The 23,996-nt window shown below is 46.6% G+C and overlaps 2 protein-coding genes and 1 non-coding gene across 4 annotated transcripts; 2 read left to right on the forward strand and 1 right to left on the reverse strand.

Annotated features, from left to right (window-relative positions):
* Positions 1-254: 254 nt before the first annotated feature.
* On the reverse strand, positions 255-326 carry trnaa-ugc (transfer RNA alanine (anticodon UGC)). The gene has a single exon. It is a non-coding gene; the product is annotated as a tRNA-Ala (tRNA).
* A 443-nt stretch (positions 327-769) lies between these two features.
* Positions 770-2,901, forward strand: LOC133417127 (dynein regulatory complex subunit 4-like). Its single transcript, XM_061704637.1, has one exon. The coding sequence runs from the start codon at positions 895-897 to the stop codon at positions 2,707-2,709; it is 1,815 nt and encodes a 604-aa protein (XP_061560621.1). The 5' UTR covers positions 770-894; the 3' UTR covers positions 2,710-2,901.
* A 447-nt stretch (positions 2,902-3,348) lies between these two features.
* Positions 3,349-23,404, forward strand: cad (carbamoyl-phosphate synthetase 2, aspartate transcarbamylase, and dihydroorotase). Of its 2 annotated transcripts, none has more exons than XM_061704255.1 (45): positions 3,349-3,947; positions 4,661-4,800; positions 4,873-5,002; positions 5,273-5,415; positions 6,001-6,142; positions 6,210-6,381; positions 7,400-7,585; positions 7,670-7,779; positions 8,366-8,508; positions 8,635-8,766; positions 9,404-9,637; positions 9,867-10,088; positions 10,233-10,421; positions 10,597-10,721; positions 10,796-10,929; positions 11,457-11,569; positions 11,864-12,028; positions 12,103-12,188; positions 12,605-12,851; positions 12,923-13,021; positions 13,482-13,706; positions 13,948-14,130; positions 14,491-14,709; positions 14,989-15,156; positions 15,225-15,407; positions 15,646-15,750; positions 15,885-16,130; positions 16,307-16,388; positions 16,541-16,707; positions 16,999-17,163; positions 17,576-17,707; positions 17,875-18,076; positions 18,375-18,565; positions 18,977-19,117; positions 19,673-19,750; positions 19,836-19,977; positions 20,133-20,326; positions 20,436-20,510; positions 21,199-21,411; positions 21,693-21,818; positions 21,890-22,045; positions 22,369-22,470; positions 22,626-22,720; positions 22,843-22,969; positions 23,078-23,404. In XM_061704255.1, exons 1-44 carry the CDS (start codon positions 3,839-3,841, stop codon positions 22,940-22,942), a joined length of 6,711 nt encoding a protein of 2,236 aa, XP_061560239.1. In that variant the 5' UTR covers positions 3,349-3,838; the 3' UTR covers positions 22,943-22,969; positions 23,078-23,404. The 2 variants fall into 2 exon arrangements, with proteins under 2 accessions (XP_061560239.1, XP_061560240.1); XM_061704256.1 differs by having other exon boundaries at positions 22,843-22,965.
* The last annotated feature ends 592 nt before the right edge of the window (positions 23,405-23,996 follow it).

The raw sequence follows: 23,996 nt of genomic DNA on the forward strand, positions 1-23,996 counted from the left end.
GATCAGTGTTTGTATCGAGTGGATTTACGTTTGAAATTAAAATACACGTTTATCTATACAGTATTCTGAATAAAACGGTTTATAGTTAGTGGAAGTGATATCAACTACTTCAATGTGCATCAGATCAAATGTGTAGATTAAAATCTATTTTCCCTCCAAGGACATTTGTTTGTTTACTGTAGTTTGAATGATTTTACAAGCGTGCCAGAACGAATTAGACATATTCGTGATCGAGGTTGCGTGAAGAAAAAGAGTGGAGATGCCGGGGATCGAACCCGGGGCCTCATACATGCAAAGCATGCGCTCTACCACTGAGCTACATCCCCGTGTGTGGACTCCTGAAGATGACATGTCAACATGACTGCATTTCAGTTTAATCGTCAAAAGCTGGAATAATGATATAATACTATGAGGTGATTATATATATGGTTGTCACAGTCGCAAGAGCCCTATGAGGGAAACGATGATGCGACCCCTGATGAAAATTTGTTTGACAGCCATGGTTTAGTGTCTTGGTTTAATGTGGGAGGAGGCCGGACGACCCGGAGAAAACCAACGCAAGTAAAAGGCCGGAGCAGAGATGACATCTCCGAACTTCATAACTCTGAGGTACACTTGCTAACCACTTGTGCCAAAAATAATCTAAGATAAGATAATGCTAATAGTAGCCATGACACGTGCCTTTGTTGTCACAAGGAATCAAAAGAAGGACCTATGACTTGAAGCAGCCAAGCAAAGCTTTGATGATGTCACACTTGTGTCATGAATGTTCACAGGATAGCTTGGTGAGCGTCAACGTTCCATTCTTCTTTTCCTTTGTGGGGATTTTGGTTGTGTCCACCTAGTTGCATTCTATTAAGCTAGTCTTGGAGGCAGCAGTTTGGACCAGTAAGGATGCCGCCCAAGAAAGGCAAAGGCAAAAAGGAAGCAAAGAAGCCCAAAGCACCACCAGAACCCGAGCCTCCGCCCGAATTGTCCGAGGAGGTGAAGGCCCTCATAAGACAAGTTGAACAGCTCCAAAAAGATGTGGAAACAGAAATGAAGGAGAGGAACAAGTTCCAGCTGGAGGTGGACATGCTCCGCACCTTCTGGGAGGTGACGGGCAAACAGCTGGAGGAGATCAATGCCACTTATGTCAACCTGTACAACGAAATCGAGACGGATGAGCTCAACCACAGACAGGACATCAAAGAGTATTTGGGAGAAATCAAGCTCTACAAGGAAGATCTCAAGAAGCACCAGAAGGACTTTGAAAAGCATGTGCGCAAGGCTGACGACACGGAGATTAAGCCTTACGAGAAGGAACGTGCAGAGATGATACTGGACGAACAGCTGGACATCGAGGACACTGTCAGCACACTGAAAGCCAAGCACAACGAAGACATGGCTCGGAGAGGACAGGAGGTGAAGGAGCAGCTCCTGCAGACGGAGCAAAAGTACAAGAAGAAGCTGGACCTGCTCCAACACGACCTCACCGACAAGGAGAAGACCAAACTGAGTGAGAGGGAGCACTACTGGAGCAGCCTCATCCACAGTCTGCAGCAAGACCACGACAAACGCTTCAGCGAGTTTGACGCATTCCTCAATGAGTGCAAGAAGAAGGACCTGCACCATAAGGACAAGCTGAGGAAGCAAATCCAAGTCTTTGTTGCCACGGAGGAGAACAAAAACCAGCGTGTGGACAGATCGCTGGATGTCAAGATGCTGAAACAAGAGCAAAAGAAAGTCCAGGCACAAATCATCAAACTCCGGAAACTCTTGAGGAACCCCATCATGAAGACGAACCCCAATGAGCGGGTCAAACGTCTTGAGCTGAAACAGCTCAAGTGCGACTACGACTCGCGGGATCTGAAGTTCAAGCAACTCGAGGAGGACATGGACGAGATGCGCAAGAAGTTCTGTGAAAACATCCTGGACGTCCAGCAGAAAGCCAATCAGGAGCATGCAGATCTGGAAACCAAACTGGCTACAGTGATGGAAAAAATACACAAGCTCCAAGCTCTGGTTTGCTTACGGCTCTTCGGCATCGACCTGGGTGTACTCGTGAGCGTAGCGGGGGACAACCTGGTCCCAGGGTTGCAGGAGGACGCGGGACAGCTCCAGGAACACTGGAGCCGGAAGACCAGGCTCAACCAGACTATCACGTGGCAGCTGCAAAATGTGAAGGAGCTTCTTCAGAGAGACGTGGAGACTGCAGTCAAGGAGAGGACGGCTCTGATTAAACTAATCAACGAGAAGATTGACGAGGTGTTCCAAGCCGAGACAGAGCTCCAAAAAGTCTCATGGCAGCTTGAAGTGATGACAAAGTCCAAATCTGGGAAAGTTCTACAGGATTCCACTCCAGAGCCCTTGGAGCCACCGCTCCACCTCCAGGACGACCGGCAACCGATGGGCGGCCTGTTGGAGGAAGTTGTGAGGATCGCGTGCAAGAATCCCCCAACCAAGTCCCTAAACAGGCGGAGCTCCTTGATGTTTGACCAGGTGCTGGACAGGCAGCTGAGGAACAGCAAGGACCTCCTGCAGAATCACGCAGAAATGGCCACCAAGAGGAGGACGCAGCTCATCCTGATGTTGAACGACAAGACGCACGAGCTCCACAGCCTTGTGCGTAAAGTCAAGGAGACCAACAAGGAGTTGGAGAAGCAGAAATTTGCCGCCGACCGGGATCAGAGCGTGGGAGGGGGTTTGGTGCAGCGCAGCCAAATGTGACACTGTGTCCAATGGTTTAGTGGAGGAGTGGAGCTGAAGAAAAAACAAAGAAAGTCAGGAAATGAGGAATATAGCAGTGGTCCTCTGCATATTAGGGTACATGTCAAGTTAAAAAAAAATAAAGAAATGTTATGTAACACAGAGGAGCGTGTTCTTAACAACCCTGCCAAAAATAAAACCCAAATAGATCAAATGAGGCTTCAAAATTGTGAAAAATCAACTCATTGTCTCTGCGCTGTGTCTGTTAGTCGCACCACTTATCTTCAAACATTGAATGTATTAAAAAAAAAAAAAAAAAAAAAAAAAAAAACATGAAAATATCTTGACTGGGCTTATTCACTGCCATTGACGGACTTAGAATCCAAAAATCCATTTTAACTGGGAGGGCTGGCAGTGATTAAGATAAAAGTTAAAAATAATTGAGTCCAGGATCAATCGATTGTGAATTTATCGTAATATAGATGCATGAATAAACACACATGACGTTAATTTATTTATAAAATAATAGTGAGGTTGTGGGAAGGAGTTAAAAAGAAGTTGTTGACATAATGTTGATGCGAAGCAGTAGCCCCGCCTTTCAATGATGTAGAATGATGACGCCGTACGCCGGGTATGAATGTTGTCAAGCGCAACTTGTACCGGAAGTAATACGATTCACCACTGGGGTCGAAAACAACACGATAATCGTTGCTTATTCTGTGAAATCTTATAATACACAAATGTATTTTGTCACGAAAGAATATAGTGAACATGATGTTGCTCGCTTCGACCAGATGTTCGGTGAGTAAAATCCAGGAGCTCTTAGTTTTATGTTGCAAACCCTTACCGGAAACACTTAGTTCACCTTGACTGGTGGAACGGTTCGAACAGGGGCGCAACCAACTCCTCGGTGTCGGCCGCACACGTGGGACGACCTGGCACCCTCGGCTTCCACTCGCAAACCGGGAAAACTCGTTCATATTTCGCCGCTTCTCGGATCCCAACAGAGCGCCCACCGAAGGCGACTTCCGGCGCTGGTTTTTCTCCCAACTTTCAGCACCATTCTCCTCATTGTGAGTTTCACGTGGAGAGCCGCCGGTTCGTGTTCGCGGCCGCCTCGCGACAACCAGCAACTCGACGTGGAACCAAGATGTCCGAGAAGACTTCAAGCACCACCACGGCGAGCCTGATCCTGGAGGACGGGACCCGTTTTACCGGCACCCTTTTCGGCGCTAAAGTCTCCGTCTGTGGCGAAGTTGGTACGTGACACCCAGCCAAGTTTATTCTTAAATAAGCGAACTATTTTCCTAGATGTTTTTTTTTTTTTTTGTAGACCCATTTACCTTAAAGTCCTCTTGACGAACTTGTCGGTTGACTTCTTGGAGCTGGAACACGTCTTGTTTTTTTTTTTTTTTTTTTTTTTTTGTGTGAATGCGCCGCATGTGTTCAAGAAGCCGCCCGAATTTGAGTCGTACTTTGAACATCAAGTACATTGCGACACAATCTCATGACACAGATGATGAAAGATGAGTCCCTTTTTATTTCGTGACAAAGTGAGAGTGGTAATGATTTATTGCACTGAGAGTTGATTCAGATATTTTGTGTGGCCTGAATTTTTCAAAAAAAATAAAAAAAATATATATATATAAAAAAACTCATGTGCATCCCTTTATGTATGTAAATGTGTATGTATAAAGAAGGGTATAGCTCATTGTTACTGATTCTTAATTAACCAACATTCCTACAATTTTCTATTGAGATTGACTATGAAGCAGGAAACCATAGTAAACATTTCTTGGAAATGATGATGATGATGGTGATGATGGCAAGAGGCCAGGGCGAGTGTTTGGCAAACAAACTTGATGTTGCACTTAGTCCTCACTCGCTGGGATCGACTGAAGGACAGGTAGCAGGAGGTTCAAGCATCCTCACAAAAGCTTTATTATTTTGCCGTTTTTTCTCCCCCATGTAGTTTTCCAGACAGGGATGGTGGGCTACCCCGAGGCCCTGACCGACCCGTCGTACCGGTGCCAGCTGCTTACACTCACCTACCCGCTGGTGGGCAACTACGGCGTGCCAGCGGACGAAGAGGGTGCGTTCGGACTGAGCAAGGTGCTGTGAGTCGATGTCGCGGCAGATAGCGAAACGGTACGACAGTCACGGCGTCGCGTTGTGTTCTCGCAGTGGTTCGAGTCGTCAAAGATCCACGCCGCCGCTCTCGTCATCGGGGAGGTGTCAGAGAGTCCGAGCCACTGGAGCTCGGTCAAGTCCTTGGACCGCTGGCTTCAGGAGCAAGGAGTTCCTGGACTACAAGGTAGGAAAGTCGCTGACGTGAGTCACTTTACTCTGGGGAATGGGACCGAGCCCTTCCTATTTATTAGCCAGGGCTTTGGCTGCATCTTGCTGTTTCTCAGTGTTACAGAAAGAACCCAAAAATATGCAGAGATTCCACAAATAATCCTTTTTTTTTTTTTGCCGCAAGTATCTGAGAGTAGGTTCTACAGAAAAATAAGGTGAATCGGGTAAATTTGTGACTAGGCGGAGGTTGACCGTAAACAGATTTGCCGGTTGTGCCCTGACTTAGGCATCGACACCCGCTGCCTGACCAAAAAGATCCGCGAGAAGGGGACCATGTTGGGGAAGCTGGTTCTGGAGGGGACTCCCGACGACAGCGTTCCCTTTGACAATCCCGACAACAGGAACCTGGTCCAGGAGGTGTCCATGAGGGTAACATTGTTATGTTATAATATCAGGCTTTTTCTGATCCTTTTTTTTTTTTTTTACGCATACTGAATAAAAGTAATTTTCTGATCTTTTTTAAAAAAATTTTTTACGCACACTGCATAAAAGTAATGTGGGGTTAGTAAACCCCAGAAGTAAAAGTAAATGAGTTTCAGTGTAACCAGTGTGTGTGGGAGGGTTGTTTTAAGGCTTAAACTATTAAACAATATTCAATGGACTCTATATTGCAGATTTTCACATCGCAATAGAACTCTTGCGATTAACGATCACTGTATACTGAAATAATGATCATATCGTCTCAATTTATTCACATGTTGTGTTTTGTCTTATTTTGCCTTCTTTTTGGCATGTATGTGATTTTTGTCATATATGATGGGAGCCCCTTGAAAACGAGATGATACATCTCAAGGTGTTTATCCTAATATTTCGTACAGCATAAAATTTTCCACAATGATGCTAGAGTGGACATATTTATTTGTTTCATATGTAATGCGCACATTTCTGGCATTTAAGGCCATAGTTTATGTTAAAAGGCGGCGTCGGTTTGATGTTTTTTTTTTTTGCGTCCAGGAGCCGCAGATATTCAACCCCAGCGGAAGTCTGCGGATCACGGCGGTGGACTGTGGCATCAAATACAACCAAATCCGCTGCCTGGCCGAGCGAGGGGCCCGCATCACCGTTGTACCCTGGGACCACCCGCTGGACAGTGCAGGTCAAGATCACACGCGCCCCTCGAGGCAAATTATGAGTGATTATGCATTTCTTGTTTCCCCCTCCAGAATTTGACGGTTTGTTCATCAGCAACGGTCCAGGCGATCCGCTGCTCTGCCAGGCCACCATCAACAACGTGCGGAAGGTGGTGCGCGTGGATAACCCCAAACCGCTTTTCGGCATCTGCCTGGGACACCAGCTGCTCTCCTTGGTCATCGGCGCAAAAACCTTCAAGATGAAGTCAGTCAACTTCTTTCAACTTTGCTGATAATTGCCTACATTGATACTTGTAAACGCTCGACAAATTGTGACCCCCCCCTCCCCCCCAACACTTTAATATCAATTCAAACACATTTTACAATATTATCCTTAAAAATAAATGGCTTACCCAATTCGATGAAGGAGAAATGCATCAGAAATGTGCATGTCAAGGAGCACGTGGCAAAGATTCTCCATAACTTACTCTACCAACCCAGGCTAAACTTAGCTCCTCCCCAACTTACAAAGCTTGTTTCTCAGTCAGACTGAGCGCTACTTGTACCGGAAGTAATGCGAACAGACAAACTTCAACTTACTTCCTTGACAGCGAGTGTGTGGACAGGGGCTTCTTGCTGGCACGGCCGCTTTAGAGCGTCTCGTTGTCGGCCGTGCGTTTTTTGTGACATTTTTGTGTCGAAATCAATCAAATCCAGTTGAGCTGGAATGTGGTGCGATCCACGAGTGTCCTCAGTGACCTGCTGCACTCGGCCCTGATGTGAAATGTGTCTTGCCGTCGTTCTCAGCTGCTGAGCGTCCGTGTTTTGATAAGGACAGGACAAACAAAGCGAGATGAGGTGCTTCTGAAAGCGACAGCTGTTTTATCAGGGGCATCCAAGGTTAACACAGCCAGCAAATGTTCGCGGAATGGCAACTGGGAGTATGTCCTTGTGGGAAAATGTCACTACATCGGGCGTGGGCTAAATATGGCTCGCAGGCCACCATTTTCATTTACATTACCACCAGTTATGTCCTGTCATATTTGTTGAATAAACTGGGTTTTTTTTTTCAACCTTAAAAGTGGTAAAAAATGTACTTCCCAAAGCCCAGATTCAAGCCAAGAACCTCATAACTGTAAGGCAGACGTGCTAACCATTAGGCTCCCGTAATGGTCAAGGGAGCGACTGATTCAGTAACATAAAAATGATATCTGGTGAAGCGTCGCCATTGTAATTTTGTCCGTAAAAACGTCATCCGAACTGTTGTTGGTTTAATTGTCCAGGTACGGCAACCGTGGCCACAACCAGCCCTGCCTCCACAAGGGCACCGGCCGCTGCTTCATCACCAGTCAGAACCACGGCTTCGCGGTGGACCCCGACACGCTGCCGGCCCACTGGGATGTCCTCTTCACGAACGCCAACGACCACAGCAACGAAGGCATCGTGCACAACACGCAGCCGCTCTTCAGGTACGGCCTGCCGGCCAGAAAGCTGCTTTCCTCTCTCCTTCTCCAATAAGAGTTTGAAGTCTGAGGCTTTTGTTTCCGTTGTAGTGTCCAGTTCCATCCCGAGCACATGGCCGGCCCGACGGACCTGGTCGGCCTGTTTGACGTGTTCCTCGACACCGTCAGAGACCACAAGGAGGGCCGCGCTGGCAAATCCGGTAATCTAAAGGCTGTGATAGTTTAAAGTTTTACACTAATTTACATAAGGAGTCAGTGTTGCCCATTAAGCCATTTGATTGTTGTATTTAGCGACTTTTCCGATGCCTCTTGCAACTATTTTGGAAAAAGTGACCAGTGAATTTAAATTGTTAAAACTTTTTAAATGTTCAGGATTGACTGTTTTAATGGTTTTTAACTTTATTGAATTCTTTTGAACACAGAAGGTATGCAGTTGTGCAATACAAGACACACCGCTCATAGTAGGCAAGAGCGCACAGGCAATAGAATGAAATGAAGATAGTGACTATTTTTGATTATTTCTGTGGAAGTTAATGTTAGCGGAAAAAAAACAACTTTTCAAATCTTGTTTGGTATTAGGTGCAATAAAGTAAATCCCAGAAGAGAAAAAAAAGCAAAACATTGTCATTTGCTGTTCTATAATTGAAGGGAGGCGGGGAAATGAATTAAATTGTGAATCAGATTTTACTGGGGTGGGGGGGGGGGAAATCTGAGTATATTTTAAATCCATACCACCCAGCCCTCACGTGCATCTTTGTGATTTTTTATTTTATTTATTTTCCGCAGTCAAGCAGCGTCTGATGGACCATCTCGTCTACGTGGGTTCCCCCAAGCCCGAAGAGGCGTCCCGACCGAGGAAGGTCCTCATCCTGGGCTCTGGAGGGCTTTCCATCGGCCAGGCTGGCGAGTTTGACTACTCGGGATCTCAGGTTGGTTTCCACTGTCAGAAATGAAGATTCCGAACACACCACTTTTTTTGTCATCAGGACTAACACTGGCAAACCTTCTAACACATGCAATCATTCTTCACGGTGACATGCCTTTTTTCTTTTCAGGCTATTAAGGCTCTAAAGGAAGAGAACATCCAGACTGTGCTGATCAACCCCAACATCGCCACAGTGCAGACCTCCAAAGGTCTGGCAGACAAAGTTTACTTCCTCCCGCTCACGCCGGAGTATGTCACTCAGGTACGTTTCTGGAGACATACCGTCTTTGTAGGGAACCCAAGTTTGTACAAACATTTCATTTTTATATATGGGGACACATCAAACTCACGCGAGATCCTGCAAACTGCAAGTGACTCTTTGCGGACTCCGTAGTAAGCAACATGACCGGCTTATTTAGTTTGATCACGTTTTATTTTGATATGCGTTTAAGACACTGGGAGATACTCCTGTCTTTGATTCACATAGATGGTATTGTCATTAGTCATTAGAAAACAAATTGTCAGAAAAACATGGGGGGGCGGGGGGGATTAGAAAAACAGGGACAAAAATTACTCAGAAAAACAGGGGGGAAATATTAGACAGAAGTTTAAAAAAAAAAAAAAAAAAAAAACATTTTTTGGGTGTACCTTGTGACGCGCACTTCGCCTCGGGCACCACGCGTTGCACCTCTCCCACTATATAAGAACTTGAGCGCCTTCGTTCTCATCAGCCGCTATACAGCGCATTTGCAACGTACATGTAGCTAGCTAGCTAGCTATGCCTACACCCCTAAAATGCATCTTGTCTTCGGATAGTCCGCTGGCGTGGTCGCTTTAGAGCGCCTCGTTGTGAAACGTTTCTTCAGGAGCAGCGTACTGACGGACTTGTTCACGCCAAGGTTATCAAAAACGAGCGTCCAGACGGCGTCCTGCTGACGTTCGGCGGGCAGACGGCGCTGAACTGCGGCGTGGAGCTGACCAAGCTCGGCGTGCTGGAGAAGTACAACGTGAAGGTTCTGGGCACGCCAGTGGCCTCCATCGAGATGACCGAGGACAGGAAGATCTTTGTGGAGAAGATGGAGGAGATCAACGAGCATGTGGCGCCCAGCGAGGCGGCTCTGTCTGTGGAGCAGGTGAGCAGACGCTGACGGAAACGCCTACAAGAACAGTTTAACTTTTGGGGGTTTGGGGTTAATCAGAGGCACTTTAAATGAAGATGTACAATTCTGGTCATATTCTTGGAAATCTGCGAATAGTTGGACTTTTATGCGTTTGGTTTGAGTTGTGTTCAACAGAAACAACGGCGAGTAGCTGAGTTGGCGAGGGTTGACTCTACCGACTGACTCCTTGTCCTCCTCTCAGGCAGTGGCGGCTGCGGAGCGCCTGGGCTACCCCGTTCTGGTGCGCTCGGCCTTCGCCCTGGGCGGCCTGGGCTCGGGCTTCGCCAACAGCGGCGAGGAGCTGACCTCTCTGGTCACGTCGGCCTTTGCGCACACCTCACAGGTGCTGGTGGATAAGTCGCTGAAGGGCTGGAAGGAGATCGAGTACGAGGTGGTGCGCGACGCGTACGACAACTGCGTCACTGTGAGTCGAAGCTGGACGTCGGTTGTGGATCATGCTGTGAAGTTATCTACCTTTGCTTCAATAAACACATGTATTAACATGACTGTTCTTCACAATGATGTTTTTATTACAGAAATAACCTTTCATGTCGTTCATCGCGCTCAGGTGTGTAACATGGAGAACATTGACCCTCTGGGCATCCACACCGGAGAGTCTATCGTCGTGGCGCCCAGTCAGACGCTCAACGACCACGAGTACAACATGCTGAGGAACACCGCCATCAAGGTCGTCCGCCACCTCGGCATCGTGGGAGAGTGCAACATCCAGTATGCGCTCAATCCCGAATCGGACCAGGTGAAACACTCATCATAAACGCAGGATTTGGATGCAGCGTTTGTGTGGCTTTATTCACACCAAAGTTTTTAGATACGAAATAAAAACACAAAAGGCTTATCTTATTTCCAATCACGGTATCGCTTACTTACAAGGTCTTTGTTGTTACACCGGTGTCGTTTTGAACCTCTTTCAGTACTACATCATCGAGGTGAACGCCCGCCTGTCGCGCAGCTCCGCCCTGGCCAGCAAGGCAACGGGTTACCCTCTGGCATACGTGGCGGCAAAACTCGGCCTGGGGATCCCGCTGCCTCAACTCAAGTACGACGGGAAAGATGACGCTCGTGTGTGTCAACACATACTTCACACACAAAGCCCTTTCATTTTGTTGGCAGGAATTCCGTCACCAACTCGACCACGGCCAACTTTGAGCCCAGTCTGGACTACTGCGTGGTGAAAGTGCCTCGCTGGGATCTGAGCAAGTTCCTGAGGGTCTCCACCAAAATCGGAAGCTCCATGAAAAGCGTCGGTAAGAGACATGAGACAATGTGCAAAAGTGAACTTTTAATGTTGTTCATTGACTAGTTAAGATCTTTATTTTGTTACCACACTAAGTGGAATTTCAGTTATTTCCTTTTTTTACATTTTAGTTTGTTTATTTAAGAAGGAATATTTGAATGTAATGTGTTTGCGTCATTATTTTGTGCCACACCACTCACCTGCGATAAAAATGTTTATTTACTTGGTTTGAACCACTGCTGCACTAGCCTTATAGCCATATAAAAAGGTGTCATGTCGGGATACCTTTATTTGAATAAATACAAATTGAGACAATTTGGATGCGCTCTCTTTTCAAGATCAAATGTGACACTGACTCGGGTGCCAAAAAAAAAAACGTGATCAGGACGAAATTTACCTTTGAGACTGTTCTAATTTTTTGAGATGTACCTGTACAGATAGCTGAGGTCTGATTCCACAGGGGGGTGGGGGGCCCCACAAATGAAGACCCCGCAACTACTGCTGGTGGCGTCTTAACACCTTTATTGATCTGTTCAGGTGAGGTGATGGCTATTGGCCGCAGCTTCGAGGAGGCCTTCCAGAAGGCTCTGAGGATGGTGGATGAGAACTGCGTCGGGTTTGACCACACCATCAAGCCCGTGTCTGAACAGGTGAGCAGCTCCGTAACAACTCCACGTCTCAAAGTGGGCAAAGGGGTTTTGAACGCCTCCTCGTGTGGCTCCTGGCACACGGGGAGAAAGCATTTTGACAGATCTTTTACGTCATTCGCGGAGGTTGTAAAATGTAATGAGCCTATTTGGATAAATTAAGCAGTAGAAAGTCCAGGTATCTGTTTTCAAATGGAGGGAGTAAAAGTCGAAAGTTGCCAGACAATTTAATACTCAAGTCAAGTAGAGATCCCCGAAAAAAATACTGTATATGTTACTTCCCACCACTACTCACAGGAGCTCCAGACGCCCACTGACAAGCGGATCTTTGTTCTGGCCGCCGCCCTGCGTGCCGGCTACACGGTAGACCAACTGTACGAGCTGACCAAGATCGACCGCTGGTTCCTGCACAAGATGAAGAACATTGCCGACCACGAGCGCCTGCTTGAGATGTACAACCAGGTGGGACCGACGCGCAACAAAACGCTGAGCCGCGGTCCAGGTCGTCATTTATTTTTCTGGAATCTGCCGTGCAGGACGAGAGCCTCATGCCGCCCGAGGTGATGCGCAAGGCCAAGCAACTGGGCTTCTCCGACAAGCAGATTGCACTGGCTGTACAGAGGTGGGCGGAGCTTGAATCGTGCATCACAAGTGCTAATGGCTGAAACGATTTGCCAAGGTTCTGTACAACTGTACATGAGGAAAAACAGCCGAGCCTTGCTCATTTTATTACAAGAAATTACATTTTAAATGTTGTAAAGGATCATCAATGATCTTGTTGACGAACATGTTTTCCAAGAGGAAGAACCTATTTTTGCATTATCTGTAAAGAAAAATGTAGTTCTATTACCTCTGGAAGCTGATTCAGGTTAATCCTAGAAGAAAAAATTCAAACCTTGTTTGGTATCAAGAGAAATTAAGCAAAAACAAAACACGGAGCAAATCTTGTTTTGAATAATGTCTTTTTTTCTCTCAGGAGAAATAAATCAGTCAAAATGAGAAATCAGAGGTTTTATTGCTCATACCTCCAATCCTCAGCACCGAGCTGGCGGTGAGGAAGCTGCGCCACGATTGGTCCATTCTTCCTGCAGTCAAGCAGATCGACACGGTGGCGGCGGAGTGGCCGGCCTTCACCAACTACCTGTACCTCACCTACAACGCCACCCAGCACGACCTGAGCTTCAGCGAGCTGCACGTCATGGTGATCGGGTCGGGCGTCTACCGCATCGGCAGCAGCGTGGAGTTCGACTGGTGCGCGGTGGGCTGCATCACGGAGCTCCGGAAGGTGCGTCGCCACTCTGCTGCTCCATCGTGGCCGTTTGATGGGCTGGTTTTTCATCTACTCTCTTCCTGCAGATGGGCTACAAGACCATAATGGTGAACTACAACCCCGAGACAGTCAGCACGGACTACGACATGTGCGACCGCCTCTACTTTGACGAAATCTCCTTTGAGGTGTGTTTGTTTTGTTTTTGCAGGAGTTCTAACAATTTCAGAGATGTAGCATGCTCTTTGTCAAAATACCCCAAGGATCAAGAATGATAAATGCATTTTTACAGCATTTAAACATTTTTTTTTTTTTTTTTTTTTAACCATGGTGAAATTGGCTCATTTTAGGGGTGACTCTGTCTCATTCAGTGTGGCAATCCTCATCCCGCCTTACATTCTGCTGGGCCAATGGTGAGGCTGGCTTTTTTTTTTAATTTTTATTATTATTTTTTTTTAATGAAAGCAGAGCCCAAAGTGTGGAGCAAGCACCCAAGACAATGAAAGCATATTTGTGACGCATGGACACATACTGTACTTGAGCATGATTGGTCGGCAGGCACTCCAGAAACTCAACAATGTATTTGTACACACTAAAAAGTCAAACTCTCATTTGAGTGACAGCCATCTTCTTGTATGGTGCCCTCAGGTGGTGATGGATATCTACGAGATGGAAAACCCCGAGGGCGTGATCCTGTCCATGGGCGGCCAGCTGCCTAACAACATTGCCATGTCGCTGCACCGCCAGCAGTGCCGGATCCTGGGAACCTCGCCCGAGTTCATCGACTCGGCGGAGAACAGGTTCAAGTTCTCCAGAATGCTGGACACCATCGGCATCAGCCAGCCACAGTGGAAAGAACTCTCTGATACCGAGGTAACGTTACAACCTTTCGCTTTGTGACTTGTAACTTTACCAGTGCATAATGCACTTGACAAAAAAAATCCTTCCTCAAATAGATACCTCCCTTTTCCCATGAGAAAAAAAATGGGCAGTAACTTGTGCAGAGAATAACGGTTTTCATGGTGTCACCTTCTATTCTATATGCATAAAAAAAAAAAAACTGTATATATGCAAAATTCTATACAAAACTATGCCGACTTCTATGTCTCTGCAGTCCGCTATAAGTTTTTGTGAGACGGTGGGCTACCCGTGCTTGGTTCGACCGTCCTACGTGCTGAGTGGCGCCGCCATGAACGTGGCGCACAGTGACGGCGACCTGGAAAAATATCTGAGCAACGCCGTGGCTGTGTCCAAGGAGCATCCTGTCGTCATCTCCAAGTTCATACAGGAGGCCAAGGTCAGAGCAAAAAAGAAGAGGTGAACTTCTCAGTAAACCAGCGCTCCCCTAACCTTTTTTTGCACTGTGGACAGCTTTCACGCAAAGCAATATTTGGAACAATATTGAAAAAGAAATGATTAAAAATACGCTTCAGTACGCTGAATGCAACTATTGTAATTAGTGGGAGCCCTGTGCTTGTTTCTCTTCAACAAACCGGTCTCATTTTAGTATAATGTGAGACAATGACACCTTAAATGTGTTGGCTATGTCCATTGTACTCCGTCATTTAGTTACAAATTAAAGTTAAGTTAAATACGGACCAGTTCCGTCAGCAATGGCAGTTTACGTTTGTGGTTGTAAAATAAACGGCTTCGATAGGAAATAGACGTGGACGCGGTGGCGTGCGACGGCGTGGTGATGGCCATCGCCGTGTCCGAGCACGTGGAGAACGCCGGCGTGCACTCGGGCGACGCCACGCTGGTGACGCCCCCTCAGGACCTCAACCAGAAGACCATGGAGAGGATCAAGATGATCGTCCACGCCATCGGGCAAGAACTGCAGGTCACGGGGCCCTTCAATCTGCAGCTCATTGCAAAGGTGACGAGATTTTAGCTTTCGTGCCCCAGCACCAGCTGGTGCTAAGGCCGCCGAAGAATTGTTGTTTTGATTTATATATATATTTTTTATTCCTTTTACATATTAATGGCCTTTTTGGGGGGTGTCAACACAATTACCAAATAGTTAATACACACACATGTGGGTCTTGAAAAAAGGGGATGCCACTGCCCGTGAATCGCCGCTCACAGCTTTAATTATTGTGCAATGTTATCGTTACTATGACATCATCACTAACCTTGATGGTCCATGCGTTGCCAGGACGACCAGCTGAAGGTGATCGAGTGCAACATTCGCGTCTCGCGCTCCTTCCCCTTCGTATCCAAGACGCTGGGCGTGGACCTCGTCGCCCTGGCGACACAGGTCATCATGGGTGAGGAGGTGGAGCCCGTGGGCCTGATGAGAGGAAAGGGTATTGTGGGCGTCAAGGTAAGCTCTTATTCCCCCTTTTCTCATCCTTCCTCTGTTCACGTCGCCTGTTTGCGTGTTTCTCTCAGGTTCCTCAGTTTTCCTTCTCGCGGTTGGCGGGTGCTGACGTGGTGCTCGGCGTGGAGATGACCAGTACTGGAGAGGTGGCGTGTTTTGGTGAAAACCGCTATGAGGCCTACCTCAAAGCCATGCTCTCCACCGGCTTCAAGATTCCCAAGAAGAACATTCTGCTCTCCATTGGCAGCTATAAGGTACTTTGTCGGGTTTTTTTTCGTTTTTTTTTTTTTTTTAAATAAAAAAGCAAGTAGGATTATTTTTTTTAATTTTTTTACCTCTGACTAGGAAGCGCATTGGAATGCTATTGAAAAACTGTTCACAAACAAAACAAATCGTATTTTGTCCTGGTCCTCAGCCCTAAATGCAGCACCGTACAACTCTTTGAGCGTCTTTGTCGTTGGTGAGATGTTTTTTGTATGTGTGTGTTTGTAGAATAAGAGCGAGTTGCTGCCCACCGTCCAGGCTCTGGAGTCGCTGGGTTACGACCTGTATGCCAGTCTGGGCACGGCTGATTTCTACACAGAACATGGCGTCAAGGCAAGTTGACCCACTGCAAACCCTGACTCATAACGCTCCTATTATTCTAAGCAGACATTCACCAGTCTAATCTGATTGTGAGACTTGACGCTATAGCACCGCATTGACATGAGATGTTGCCCACGTTTTGTCAGGTGACCGCCGTTGACTGGCCATTCGAGGAGGACGACAGCGAGTGTCCCACCAAGGAGAAGCAGCGCAGCATCATGAACTACCTGGAGGAGAACCACTTTGACCTGGTGGTGAACCTCTCCATGAGGAACAGCGGGGGGCGCCGCCTGTCCTCCTTCGTCACCAAGGGTTACCGCACCCGCCGCATGGCCATTGACTACTCGGTGCCGCTCATTATCGACATCAAGTGCACCAAACTCTTTGTTCAGGTAGGCGCTTCACTGTAGGTAGATAAACAGTGGTACTTTGACTTAAAATTTTTATTTGTTCCACGAGCAAGCTCTTACTCGAATATCAAATCGCAATTTACTCGAACATCAAATCAGACAAATAGATTGAGAAGGTACATTGATTGACGTTAAAATGTTGAAATCCTTGTTTGCAGGCTCTCCGTCAGATTGGTCGAAGTCCGCCGGTGAAGACTCACATCGACAGCATGACGTCACAGACGCTCGTCCGCCTGCCTGGTGAGTTTGTCTGACAAGTCTGCTGATTGGATGTTTTTTTTGTATACAGGACAGTAGTTTACAATAATAATATGTGACACTTATAATACGCTTACATTGCCGCATCGTTGGTTTTCGCATGTAATGATCGCAAGCTTTGCTCGGGCTCCCAGGTCTTATCGACGTCCACGTCCACTTGCGGGAGCCTGGCGCCACCCACAAGGAGGACTTCTCTTCTGGCACGGCGGCTGCCCTGGCAGGCGGAGTGACCATGGTGTGCGCCATGCCCAACACCTCCCCCGCCGTCACCGACGCCACCTCTCTGACCCTCGTGCAGAAGGTACGACGGGTGTTGTGAAACTGAGGCGCTGTGATGGAGTGTTTGTCATGTTGCTCTACCGTATGTGGCGAAGGTTGTGGAACATGACTTGCGTCACCCGTTTCAGAACGTGGGACTTGTTGGATAAAACCTATGAAAGACTCGACTTGATTTTAGTAAAATTTGAGTTTTTGCAGTGTATCTAAATGTAAAAATATGTTGTGAATAAGCAAGATTGTATGACTTGACTTATGATTAGCTTGAACCGTATAATCACTTGACATTTAGTGAGGAATTTGTTGAGTGTCACAGCTCGCTAAAGCCGGCTGCCGCTGCGACTACGCCCTGTACCTGGGCGCCGCCTCGGACAACGCGGCTGTCCTGCCGTCCATTGCCAGTCAGGCTGTCGGCCTGAAGATGTACCTGAACGACACCTACTCCACCCTCAAGATGGACAACGTCTCGCTGTGGATGGAGGTACGCTCCGCACGACCCGCTTGCTGAAACGCAGACTGGCTAATGTAAAGATTAGGTTAGATTTAACGCTGTTATTAACATGTCACAAGTACAAGACAACAATTGCAGATTGCGTCTAAGCAGGAGTGCATAGGCAGTAATTAAATGGCAAATACACTATAATGTAGCATAGTATGGTATATACATTTACAGTACCGTGACTTACAATGGCGAGCTTGGTCAACGAAGGAAACTGGTTAATCAAGGTACAAATATGGTTGCATATGTATTCTACAGGTATTTACACCCTATAACTGTAATCATGAGTAATGTAGTATGATAGCCATACAGTGTGATACCGAGAAATTGTTATGTGTACCGTGTATTGTGCTGTGCTAGATGTCACCATTTGCAACTTTCTTTCTGTTCGAAGCACTTTGAGAAGTGGCCCAAGCATCTTCCCATCGTGGCACACGCGGAGAAGCAGACAGTGGCCGCCATCTTGATGGTGGCTCAGCTCTACCAGCGGCCGGTGCACATCTGCCACGTGGCCAAGAAGGAGGAGGTGAGATGCTCTCCTTTCATGGGCCAAGAACCACTCGTACTAAAGTATGCGAGGATACACTTTAAGCTACAGAGCCCACTTAAAAAAAATAAAAAATAAAAAAACACACCAATTCTTCTCGGGTGATAATGTGGAATTAATCGACAAAATTGACCTTCCACTCCCAGATCGTGATCATTCGGGCCGCCAAGCAGAAGGGCATCCACGTGACGTGTGAGGTGGCGCCCCATCACCTGTTCTTGTGCGAAGATAACTTGGTGGAAATCGGCGATGGGCGAGCGCAGGTGCGGCCCATGCTGGGCTCCCGGGAGGACATGGAGGCGCTGTGGGAGAACTTGGACATTATCGACTGCTTCGCCACGGACCACGGTCAGGAACTGCGTCACCTTCGGCTAGGGTTGGGCGGATTCAGTGATTTTATCCATTAATTCCAGTTTTTTTTTTTCTGGACGACTTCTAGTCGTAAGTGTGAATGCTTGGGAGAAAACCTTTTTAAGCGCTTTTACAATCAGGAGAAATAAAGGACATCCTCTAAAATATATTCGTAAATCGGATTTTTGTGAAAAAAATAAATGTTCTTTTAGGAACATATTACCCAACACAACCTTCAGCATTTTAGAAGAATCCACCTGGTTTGTCCACAAACTTTTTTTTTTGTTGTCTTCAGCTCCTCACTCTGTGGAGGAGAAGAACAGCGAGCACCCTCCCCCGGGCTACCCCGGCCTGGAGACCATGCTGCCGCTGCTGCTCACCGCCGTCAGCGACGGTCGTCTAACTTTGGACGACATCATCCGCCGTCTCCACGACAACCCGCGCCGCATCTTCAGCCTGCCCGTGCAGGACAACACCTACGTGGAGGTACCCAGTCACGATGCCATGTTTGTAGTTTATTCAAGGTTACCGACGATCTGATGTTAATACAATGTTAGAGAAATACATTTTAATATAAAAATACACAAACGCGCTTCTTGAATAGTAACAGTATAACAGGATATTTGCTGCTGCTGTGTCATTACTGTACTGTGTCAGCATACATATTTTTGTCCCACCCCTACTACTGTAGTAGGATTCCCTTACCTTTCTCTTGAAAATGTGTTTTGAAAGTTACAAAATTACCGTTGTAAAGTGCTTAAATGCTAACGATTGTTTGTAATGGGCTCAATAGTTACTTTGTCAGATGTAGAATTCGGATAAAACACACGCATGAGCCAAAATAAACATGGTTTGTTTTTTCCTATTTGTTCTCCTTCTGCCTTGTGTGTCTGTCAGGTGGACTTGGAGCAGGAGTGGGTGATTCCGCAGGCCATGCAGTTCACCAAGTCCAAGTGGACGCCGTTCCAAGGCATGAAAGTGAAGGGTAAAGTCCGCCGGGTGGTCCTGCGAGGAGAGGTGGCCTACATCGATGGACAGGTAAACAGCCGTTGATTGTTTCCCTGAAACCAGGGGCTGCACGAGCTTTGCAAAATAAGTTGCAATAAATTGTTGTGTTGTTTCAAGAAAAGTGCGCAACTATATAATGGGGACTGGCACGCAAATGAACACAAACTAAACCAATTACTCCCGAATAAAGCTGTGGGGCAATTTAAAGCTTGGATAAGATTGTGATGTATTTTCACACCTTTTGTTTTTTTTAGAATAACTTTGTTCAAAACAATACGAGAATAAAGTTGTATTTTATAAATTCACTTAACCAACATGATCCCTCTTTTTAACTTTGACTTAAATATCACAACATTAGGACTTTTATATTGGACAAAAAATATATGCCTCTTCTCCTTAGAATATGTCTTTTTATACTGACAAGATATTCTTGTAACGTTACTGTTAATTTATTTCTAAATAATATAAAATTGTTATCATGATATTACGACTTTTCCAGAAAATAGGTGAGTTTTTAATTTCGCGGTGTTATGAGAGCGTGTTTTAAAAAGGTGGTTTGGTTGTTGGTTTTGTTTTGGTCGTCAGGTCTTGGTGCCGCCAGGTTACGGTGAAGACGTGAAGAGCTGGCCGGTGGCTTCCGTCCTCTCCCCCGAAAGCCCGATGGTAAGGCCTAAAAATCCAGTTGGTAGCGTGTGCGCAGTAAAATGCGGCGTACGCTCAGGTGAGGTGTTGTGTTTCTCTGCGCCAGACCCCCGAGCGTCCTCGCCCGACTCCTCCCCGCGACGGTCTGGTGCGAACCCGAGCCCCCAGCCCTCGCCGTTCGGCCGGAGAGAGTCGCTACCTGCAGCCCGCTCGCGTCCATCGCTCCTCCGACCCGGGACTGCCGCCAGGTACTTCCGCGACCTAGCTCTTAAGATCATTGGGGCACACAAACCCCTTCACCACGAGAAAGGGACGACTCAAGGGGGAGCGTACTCAGCGCTGTTATTTTGTATTTGTATTGTATTCAACATAAGGGATATTTTGTTGTTGTTTCCCTGTGCAGAGATGGTCATGCTGCCGCCCTCGGGCGTGCCCGAAGGCTACAGCCACCCGCCTCCGCTGTCCAGGCTGATGTCCCCCCAGGCCGTGCCGGGGCAGACCCCCGCCGGACAGCTGCCCCACGCCCAGGTGTCCCCTCTGCTGCACCCGCTGGTGGGCCAGCACGTCCTGTCCGTCAGGCAATTTAGCAAAGACCAGGTAGGACCTGGGGCAAAACTGATCCATATGGCACCTTTAAAAGAAGTTCAACTTAAACAAAAAAAAGAAAAAAGAAAATAACGTTTTGGATATTTGGTGTCGATTTCAGATGTCTCACCTGTTCAACATTGCACACACGTTACGTTTGTTGGTTCAGAAGGAACGCAGCCTGGACATACTCAAGGTGGGTCATCTCAAATAAATTTGTCATATCAAATTTGATATACTCCTATGTAATATTACTATTGCAGACATTCTGTTTTTGGTTCCACTTCACAATGACGGTAGAAGGTCTTAATAAGCAGCCGTGAGTCAATAGATAGATGAGCTACTGCCTGCCAAATAGTGAGCCCACATCCACTGGTGAAACATGTCAGCAAGTAATTTATTACTGTCTGAGAGTGACTATTACGTATTTTGAATTAGGGTACCTTCATCTTAAAAAAACGTTATATAAAACCTTAATAAAGAGCTGCAAATAAATTAGAAAAAACTGGAGCGAGCGACTGCTTGACAAAAGTGATCCAACATTCACAGTTATTACATAACTTCTTTTTAAGCCATTATTAAGGCGCTCTTATCTGAAACACATTATAAAACTTTTATGAACTGGTCATTAATTAGTTTAACACATTATAAAGTATACATTCATTCCTTCTTTTCTACTCTACGTTTTTACTTAATTGCCATCTTGGGTCCACTGAAACCAAACCACCAAACGTCTGGTAAGTAGCACTAATTTCCACGCTGTTGGCGTTCACGTACTAACACGAGACAGACCGCCAACACTCGGCACTGAGCCGCATCGAAAACTAATGCAAAACAACTTGATGCATTTGTCAGGTGATCGTTTATCGTGACTACTTCCGCAGGGTAAAGTGATGGCGTCCATGTTCTACGAGGCGAGCACCCGCACCAGCAGCTCCTTCGCGGCGGCCATGCAGCGTCTGGGCGGCTCCGTGGTCCACTTCTCGGAGTCCACCTCGTCCGCGCAGAAGGGCGAATCCCTGGCCGACTCGGTGCAGACGATGAGCTGCTACGCCGATGTGCTGGTGGTCAGACACCCCATGCCCGGCGCTGTAGAAGTGCGCACATGTTCCCTTAAAGCACATTTACTCCCGCTTTGCTCTGTGATTCTCTGACTGAGCTCTGCCAACATTGCAACTTTTTTTTTTTTTTTTTTTTTTTTTTTTTTTAAAAACAAAACATTGGGAAATATTTTGAGAACACCAAATTGAGTGTATAGCTTCTGTCACATGACCACTAGCTTAAGTATTAACTGTGGCCTCTTTTACGCTGACTGTTTTGAATGAATTTCTAAGCGGTTTGTATTTCAATCCATTCTTGTTGTTGTGACGTCATGCAGAGCGCGTCCCGCCATTGCCGCAAGCCAGTGATCAACGCGGGCGACGGCGTGGGCGAGCACCCAACTCAGGCTCTTCTGGACGTCTTCACCATCCGGGAGGAGCTGGGCACTGTCAACGGCATGACGGTGAGGCCCGCCGCCGCCGGACGTAAACAGGACGCGACTCAAATACGTTTTGTATTTTACTTTTGAACCAGATCACCATGGTGGGCGACCTGAAACACGGCCGCACTGTCCACTCCCTGGCCAAACTGCTGACTCAGTACCGCATCACGCTGCGCTACGTGGCCCCCAAAAACCTCCACATGCCGGCCGAGATCATCGACTACGTGGCCTCCAAGGGCATCAAACAGGTCGGTTCGTATTTGCGGACGTTAGGCACCAAGCCCCGACACAGATAGCGGAAATTTGCGAGTAGAAGACCTACAAATGTTTACAACTGCCTATATCAATAGATTAAAACTACATGTCTTACAGATGACAGAAAAGGGATGCGATTTTGCAAATGGTAAATTGTACATGCGAATATTCTCGTTCATTCAGGTCATTGACATCGATTCAATGACCTGAGAAGGTGAATCGGTGAGGCTGTTGGTATTCAAACTGGTTGGTATTTATTTTTTGCCGGAATGTTGTGGGAATGAACGATTGACCAGGACGCCGACGTTGTTCGCAGGAGGAGTTTGAGAGCATCGAGGAAGCGCTGCCCGAGACCGACGTCCTCTACATGACCAGGATCCAGAAGGAGAGGTTTGCATCCGAAGAGGAGTACAAAGCTGTAAGAATGCACTTTTCAGTTTGAATTCAGTCATTGTTGCTTGAAATCAGGTGGGCGCAATAATATATTTCTCTGTAGTTTGCCTCCAGTAATACAAATTAGACCGTTTTTTGTTGAAATGAATACAATTGTCCGCGTTTTTGTCCCGTGTGCAGTGTTTCGGCCAGTTCATCCTCAGCCCTCACATCATGACCGCAGCCAAGAAGAAGATGGTCGTCATGCATCCGCTGCCCCGGGTCAACGAAATCAGGTTCAACTTCAGATTTCCAGACAAGTCACATTTGAAAGGGCTGCAGCTATTGAATATTGGTACAATCAAGTTATTCTATCGATCATTCCATATATAAATATGCTCCTTTGTTGTATTTTCAGTGCCGAAGTGGACACGGACCCGAGGGCGGCCTACTTCCGCCAGGCCGAGAACGGCATGTACATCCGGATGGCGCTGCTGGCCACCGTACTTGGACGATAAACGGGCGTCTCCTGTCGGTGGCAGTAAGTAAGTTGTCGACCCACTCTGGTTATTTGACAAGGGGTTTTTTTTTTTTTTTTTTTTTTTTTTTTTAAAACATGAAAAAAACATATACTGCTGTCTTCTTCTTTTCAGTCATTCCTGCCATCAAAGTTATTTTGGGAGCAGTGTTTGTCTTTTTTAAAGGGACCCTTTGAGGGAAAGAATGCTGCGTCGATCAACAAGACCATTTCGCTTGTAAAAAAGCCTGCTTTCCTCCCCTTCTGTGGTATACCTCATTGAGTTTCAATGCACAGCATTACTCCACAATGTTCTTCAAGTGTCATCTTAGGAGATTTACGGGTTTTACCGTCTATTATGTATCATTATGTTACATTTCAGGGGCAAAGGTTACTCTTCTAGATAAGACTGACTGTTTTTTATTGTGCAAAAATAAATAAAAAGATTGTAATCCCTTTGCAATTGATGTTGTTTTTGAATCTGACACTTAAAAAGATCTGCTTGACACTGTACTTCTCGGTTGAGTTATGGCAATGTTGCATTTGTGGACAGTCGGCCAAATCATACCCAGACATTCACACGCAGACTTGCAGACGTCACACGCCACTTCACCAGGCGCTGCTTCCTAAAGGCAAATATCTAACATTACAATATGTAAAGTATGTTCTTACATTTTTGGCGTGCAATTTTTGTGTGTTTAATTATGTTTACGATGTGTTTTAATAAGTGTGTTCAAAGCGTGAGGAAGGGATAAAACTTCAGCTACGCCACAACAAACACACAAATACAAAATGAAAACACTCACAAGGAGCAAGGAGAAGGCACTTTACACTGAACTAACCGAGAGGGTCTCGAGAGGCCAGACACCCTTGAATTAACCGCGTGGTCATTGGCCAACGGGACAATCGAGGCTCCTGACGTCACTCATTTGTCCACGCTTCCTTAAAGGCACCGTAACACAAATTACTCCAGTACTGTGTGTGAGACAAGCCTTATTTTGTAGACGCAGTTTAGTTTTTATGCTTAATAATATACATCCATTTCCTGAAGCCTA

This window comes from Phycodurus eques, chromosome 18 (genome assembly GCF_024500275.1).
Source record: "Phycodurus eques isolate BA_2022a chromosome 18, UOR_Pequ_1.1, whole genome shotgun sequence".
NCBI classification, from domain to species: domain Eukaryota; kingdom Metazoa; phylum Chordata; class Actinopteri; order Syngnathiformes; family Syngnathidae; genus Phycodurus; species Phycodurus eques.

Bases quoted from the DNA above. Each gene is read 5' to 3' on its own strand.
- LOC133417127 (XM_061704637.1), top strand. From the start codon at position 895: ATGCCGCCCAAGAAAGGCAAAGGCAAAAAGGAAGCAAAGAAGCCCAAA.
- cad (XM_061704255.1), top strand. From the start codon at position 3,839: ATGTCCGAGAAGACTTCAAGCACCACCACGGCGAGCCTGATCCTGGAG. The intron at 7,780-8,365 runs GTAATCTAAAGG...TATTTTCCGCAG, and splicing joins GGGCCGCGCTGGCAAATCCG to TCAAGCAGCGTCTGATGGAC. The intron at 20,327-20,435 runs GTAGGACCTGGG...TGTCGATTTCAG, and splicing joins GGCAATTTAGCAAAGACCAG to ATGTCTCACCTGTTCAACAT.